Source organism: Microtus ochrogaster, linkage group LG7_11 (assembly GCF_000317375.1).
Source record: "Microtus ochrogaster isolate Prairie Vole_2 linkage group LG7_11, MicOch1.0, whole genome shotgun sequence".
NCBI lineage: Eukaryota > Metazoa > Chordata > Mammalia > Rodentia > Cricetidae > Microtus > Microtus ochrogaster.
The window spans coordinates 19,896,381-19,902,984 of NC_022032.1; the positions used below are offsets into that span (position 1 = coordinate 19,896,381).

Sequence of the window (6,604 nt, forward strand, 5' to 3'; positions counted from 1 at the left end):
AATCAAGATACAATGTATCAAAGGACTCTGAAACAGTATAAACATAAATTGATAGAGCTGACTCTCCTGGAAACTTCAAATTCCATCTACCTGGCCCAGATAATAAGAACAGAGAGAACTGGACTGCAAAAAATGGTTACATGGGCAGTACTGAGGCAGCCAGGCCTTTGACCATTGGCAGAAAGCTAACATGGCAGAAAAACAATGGCAGTCAGCCAGCCTATTAGCACTCTGGCTCCCTGCCCATACCCCACTGTGTCCTCTCTTCTCTCATCTGTGGCAGATGTGTGCAGTAGAGATAAAGTTCTCTAATCTCTTCCATTTGGCCTAGTTCCTCTTTCTGCAAGGCTCGTAACAAGAACTTGAAGTATCATAAAGAGGAACACCAAGACCGGGGAAATAAAGGGGAAAGGCGGTCTAGTCTGTATTCCCTGAATCGCATTCTGTCTGTGCACACAGCCTTGGATGACAGGATGATAGCCTATTTGTCAGGTCTCGCTGCGGCTATGCTCTATGATAGTAAAGGCTTTTTTCCGGTTTGGTTTTTTGAGACAGAGTTTCCTCTAGCTTTGGAGCCTGTCCTGGAACTCTCTCTGCTCACAGAGCTCTGCCTGTCTCTGCCTCCCGAGTACAGGGATTAAAGGCGTGCGCCACCACTGCCCAGTACTAAAGGCTTTCTTACTCTCATCTGTATGACGAAATTCTACCCAAAACTCAGATACGATGTGATCTGCTTTCAGAAGCTCTGTGCAGCAGAGGCTGCTGGTCACTAGCAACGCCCTCTTCTCCTCCTGCTAGTCTCTCACCATGCAGCCTTCCGTCAGCAGTCACACAGCAAACTGAGAGGAGAAAGCAGGAGGCAGAGAAAGTCCCTCAGGACTGTCCTCAGACTCTGCTTATCCTCTGTGCACTCACTCAGCAAACAGTTGTTAAATGACCGCTTCCATTTATTACTGCTAATATTCTAAGTAGTATTGATACCAATATTAATACATGCTAACCGCTGAAAATAGGAAATAAACAACAGTCCCTGTCATCAAGAAACATTAAGTAGAACTCGCAGAGAGCTCCCTGGGTAAAGTATTTGCAGCGTCAGCCTGAGACCCTGAGTTCAGATTCCCAGAAACTATGGAAAATATGAAGAAGGCCAAGCATGGCTGTACCATCAGTAACTGTGGTGCTGGGGAGCAGAAACAGGCAGATCCTGGGGGCTCGCTGGCCAGCCAGCCTAGCTGAAATGGCAATCTTCAGGTTAAGAAGGGATCCTATCGTAGAACAATAATGTGGGAAAGTAATTGAGGAAGATATCTTCATGTCACCTCTGGCTTCCATGTGCCCACGGGGTGAGTGCACCTGCACACACACATGGACATGTTTACACCCACACTCACATGTGTGCTTGTGTACACTACATAGACTAGAGATAAGAAAATAGGAAATCACCCGAGGAAGTGCTAAGCGCTTTCACATTAACACTGGACGCTGCCACCCAGAAGAGCACTGGCCTTTTAAATCCTAGAGCTGGAGTGACATACAGCTTCTCAGATGACCTGAGAAGTTCAAAGTCTGGACAGATCATCCAAACTGGACTCAGACAGCAGCAACAAAGGACTAGAGAAGCATGCGAGTTACGTGCTAGGACTGGAGTTACAGCTGGAGTGGAGAGATGAGCTTAGAGCACAGTGGACCTCACTGTGCAAGTGGGGCAAGGAACAAGCCCTGAAGAGTCTGAGGTACATGTGCTATCATCACCTCACTCTGGCTAGTTGGCCAAATAATCTGGTGGAGATCTACCAAGGCTGAAGCCTACACCGGCACTGGATGGTGGTGACTGACGCCACTCACTGACAGACATCACAGGAGAAGGAGTAAGTGCTTAGGGAAAGAGAGGGAGCTTGGGAAGTGGAAGAACATGTTGAGGCGAAATGTTCGAAATATTGGCGAAATGTTGCTGCAGGAATCTGGTGTCTAGAACCATCTAGGGTAAATATAAAGACCCTAGTGGTCTATGCGGATGATAATGGAAGCTGTGAGAGTGGGTGGCCAGCGAAGGTGATGACAGAGTGAATAAAGGCTCACGCGTCATCGAGTCTGCAGTTCCTGACACCCGAGGGATGAGAGAAAGAGCCCGAGGTTGAGCCAACTAACGTGGCAAGGTAAGGAGCGAGCACTCCAGCTCGCTGTGACCCAGCCCTTCTCTAACTGGGGCTTCAGAGCCCTATGCCAGGCCTTCAGTGACTATACCATTCCTCGAGACACTGACAGCTCTGAAATGGGTTGCCTGTTACTAGGGTGTTAGCCAACACTCTTTAAGCCTAAGGCTGCTATGCTCTGATGAACACCAGGGCTCTGGCTCTCTTTAAACCTTAGATTCAGGTGTTCACACTTGGCCTATCCTCATGTTCTCTGGACTGACTTCACTTGACACCCTGGCCTTCATTTGTCCTGGAGCAAATACTCTGCTTACCCTCTCAGGTGTGCGCCCAGACGTCACTGCAGGCTTATTAATAAGCCCTTCTTGATATGACCCAGGGTCCAAGCCCCCAAACTAAGGCTAATTTAAGGCTGAAGCAAAGGTCAGAAATAATCCAGATAGACATCACAGATAAGGCCTCTCCTTATCTCAGAAAACTCAAAAGGAATCCTATTGGAAAGAAACCAGTATCAGGACATGCACAGTTATCTCAGCGTGTATGGTAAGAGGCCTGCCGCTGATATCCTGAGTAGGTTAAACAACCTGGAACAGAACAACAGGTCAAGAGCTGAGATCAGTCAAAATACAAACTTGGGCCAAAATCGAGGCCTATAGGACAAAGAAAAGCCAGGCTCAAGTTTGAGGGAAATGAATGAGGATGAGACAGCAAAATCTAGGTAGACGCCCCTCCAGCCAGGGGGAGGGCTTAGCTGTCTCTCATTGGCTGGAGGTACCCCCACATCATATTATGTCACTTAACCTATATAAGCTGACACTCACAGTATAAACTGAGCTCCTGCTTTGAATTGATTCCCTACTGTGATTGATTGTCCTGCATCATGGGGCAGATAGTGCACTCACCTTTCCCTGGGGAATAAGGAGGCTAAGGAGGGCTAATAAAAACTCACTTCATCTTTTTAGAATAGGTAAGCAACCAAAAAGGTTGGGAAATCCTAGAAAATTTCAAGAGGAGAAGGAAAACACAAGTTTTTAATATAACTAGGATCTTTGGAAAGGTACTCACCAACATGAATGTTATCTTTAAATGCCGCATCATGGAGCTGAAATATTAGATGTCGGCTAAATTTTTCTTCAGTGCTGGAATCCAAGTTGAAAACATCTTCAGCTGAGCAGTGAACATTGTATAACTCCTCAAGTGCTTTACAAACATGCTAAAAATACAAGCACACGTAAATAATGTACGGTTTTGATTTTAGATTTCTCTATCAATCCAAATCCCTTGTTACAAATTAGATGATTTATCATAATAACTTTTTTTATTATTATATATAGTATTCTACCTGCATGCATGCCTGAGGGCCAGAGAAGGGCGCCAGATATCATTACAGATGGTTGTGAGCCACCATGTGGTTGCTGGGAATTGAACTCAGGACCTCTAGAAGAGCAGCCAGTGCTCTTAACCTCTGAGTCACCTCTCCAGCCCTCATCATAACATTTATATTATAACAACCTTACCAATTTTCTTTTTTTTAATTTTTTTTTAATGATTTATTTAACTTTATTTTATGTGCATTGGTGTGAAGGTGTCAGATCTCATGGAACTGCATTTTCAGACAGTTGTGAGCTGCCATGTGGGTGCTGGGAATTGAACCCGGGTCCTCTGGAAGAGCAATCAGTGCTCTTAACCACTGAGCCATCTCTCCAGCCCCCTTACCAATTTTCTTATAAGCTGAAATACATCACTTAAAATTATCATATGTTTATGTCAAAACTTTAAAGGTAAGGCTGGAGAGATGGCTCAGGGGTTAGGAGCATTGCCTGCTCTCCCAGAGGTCCTGGTTTCAATTCCAGTACTCATATGGCAGCTCACGACCATGTGTTCCTCCACTCTAGGAGCTCCAGTATCCTCTTCTGTCTTCTGGGCACTGGCTGCATTTGATATACAAAATATGCGTGCTGGCAAAACGTGCATAGACATAAAATTCTAAAAATAATTTAAGAATTTTTCTCGTCGGGCTGGAGAGATATCTCAGTAGTTAAAAGCAGTTGCTACTGTTTCAGAGAACCCAAGTTTGATTCCCAGTACATACATGGTAGCTCTCAACCATATGTAACCCTGGCTCCAGGGACTCTGATTCCCTCTTCTGGTCTCGATAAGTACCAGGATCACATATGGTGCACAGACATACATAAAGGCAAAAGCACCCGAACACACTTTTAAAAAAATTCATATGCTCTCAGGACTGAAGAAGATTCTTAAAGGTCAAGCAATTTATATACTAATCTCTAAAACCATGATTGTTATGTACCTCCTAAAATATTAGCTGTCTTAGTTAGGATTTCTATTGATATGGAAAAAAATATCATGACCAAAACCAACATAGGGAAGAAAGGGTTTAAGTGATTTTACAGCTTGTAGTACATCATCCAGAAAAGTCAGGGCAGGAACTGATGCAGAGGTCATGGAGAGAGGCTGCTACTAGCTTATTCCCATGGCTTGCTCAGCCTACATTCTTATACCACCCAGGACCAACTGTCCACGGGTGGCAATGCACCTCAGTGAGCTGGGCCCTTCCACATCAATCATTAATACAAAAAATAAAAAAATAAAAAGGCCCACAGGAAAATTTAGAGAGGGCAGCTCTTCCGTTGGGGTTCCCTCTCCCCAAATGACTCTGGCTCATGTGAAGCTGATAAAACACTTACCAAAATAGAAGCTAAAAGTTAGAGTCTCTGGTTCTAGTGCTTTTATTTTATTATTTTATTTTTTCTAGTGCTTTTATAACTTATTAGAAAATTTCCCACTTCTATTGAACCTACTTCTACCTCGAAGAATACAGCCCGAAATCATACAGCATAGGAACCAACATTTGGATTTAGAAAGTGCTATTTGAGTTTTGGCCCTGCCACTTACTGTTCTTAGTGCTGTGATCAAATCTAATCCCAACAATCCTCGGCTGTGATATCAATAGTAAATATCACCTGACTTTTGGAGTTATTGTAAGGAACAATGAAAAACGAGTTAGCTAGTGCCCCACACAGGTAACTGCTTTAAAGTACTGCCCGTGGAGGGAGCATCGGGACAAGTCCCTCCTCCCTGATATCTGTCAGTCTTCTCATCTGCAAAATGAAGAACTACCTACCATCAGTTAGCAGAAATGTCTGCACAAGTTTGCCAACCACTGAAATGCATAATAGTTACACAAGGAATTATACCCACTACCAAATTCATATCATCAGCTCATAATTACTTCATTTTACTTCCAGCGTCTGAGCTGACGTCTCTTGAGGAAATTCTCGCTTTCTCAGCGCTCTCCCTCAATCTCTTCTTCATTTTTTCCCTGGATATCTCCTTGAAGAACTTACAGAGCTGCAGTTCCACAGCAGCTCACATCCCTGTGATACCCGTCCCCTCTGTGTAACAGACAGGGAGCACACTCTGCCTGCCCCATTCTGAACTGACTAGAATCTAGACATAGCTGTGTGAGCCAACTTGGACAATGTGAATAAGGGGGGTTAATAGCAACAAGCTTAGTTTTTAATACAACAGAATTACACTGGGTACTATATGAGCAATAGATAAGTTTCCATCTTTTTAAAGATGCTTTTTTTTTTTTGTTTATTTTTCAAGAGAGGGTTTCTCTGTGTAGCCCTGGCTGTCCTAGAATTCCCTTTGTAGACCAGGCTGGCCTCAAACCCAGAGCTCCGTCTGCCTCTGCCTCCTCAGTGTTGGGATTAAAGGCGTTTGCCACCACCGCTTGTGTGAGCTATTTACAAGGTGGATCTTTTCTACGGCAGCTAACCTGATCCTAACTTATTATTCTTTGTTAGATTAAGCAGTAACCATGTCTCTCTGGCTCACCATTTTATTCCTATCGTCCACATACAGAGCCTGACCCTCAGTAGCTGCTGAGAAGCATCTGGTATTTGAATAAACTTCTGTGCTCTGAAGTTATATATAGAGAGCAAATACAGTGGCTCTTTAGTTTTGGTATCAACCTTTCCTAAATCCTACTTCCCAAGTTGAGCAGTAAACAGAATTATAGTTATTTATGAAACTACACTATACAAGGTTTCAGACACATGGAGGGTCAAGACGCATGATTACTCACGCAGTCCCATTACTGACAAAACGCATTAGCACGGAAGTCATCCTAACTGGCAGGAATGGCTTTATTGAACCTTATCAGTTAAGTCCTTGAGCCTAAAGGTGTCATAACCAGTTGTTATTAAAGTTATTTATTAACTGCCTGTTAATTTAAAGATAAGAACTACCCACACACTGAGACAATGGGGATGTTCTATCGGGAATTCACCAAGGCCAGCTGGCCTGGGTCTGAAAGAGCATGGGATAAAACCAGACTTGCCGAACATAGTGGACAATGAGGACTACTGAGAACTCAAGAACAATGGCAATGGGTTTTTGATCCTACTGCACGTACTGGCTTT

At 43.9% G+C, this 6,604-nt stretch overlaps 1 protein-coding gene across 1 annotated transcript in view; it reads right to left on the reverse strand.

Moving 5' to 3' along the window:
• Positions 1-6,604, reverse strand: part of Primpol (primase and DNA directed polymerase) — a 36,479-nt gene that overhangs the window by 15,053 nt on the left and 14,822 nt on the right. Inside the window, exon 6 of the mRNA XM_026786957.1 lies at positions 3,219-3,366. Coding sequence (XP_026642758.1) covers positions 3,219-3,366 — 148 coding nt within the window. The remainder of the gene's footprint in view (positions 1-3,218; positions 3,367-6,604) is intronic.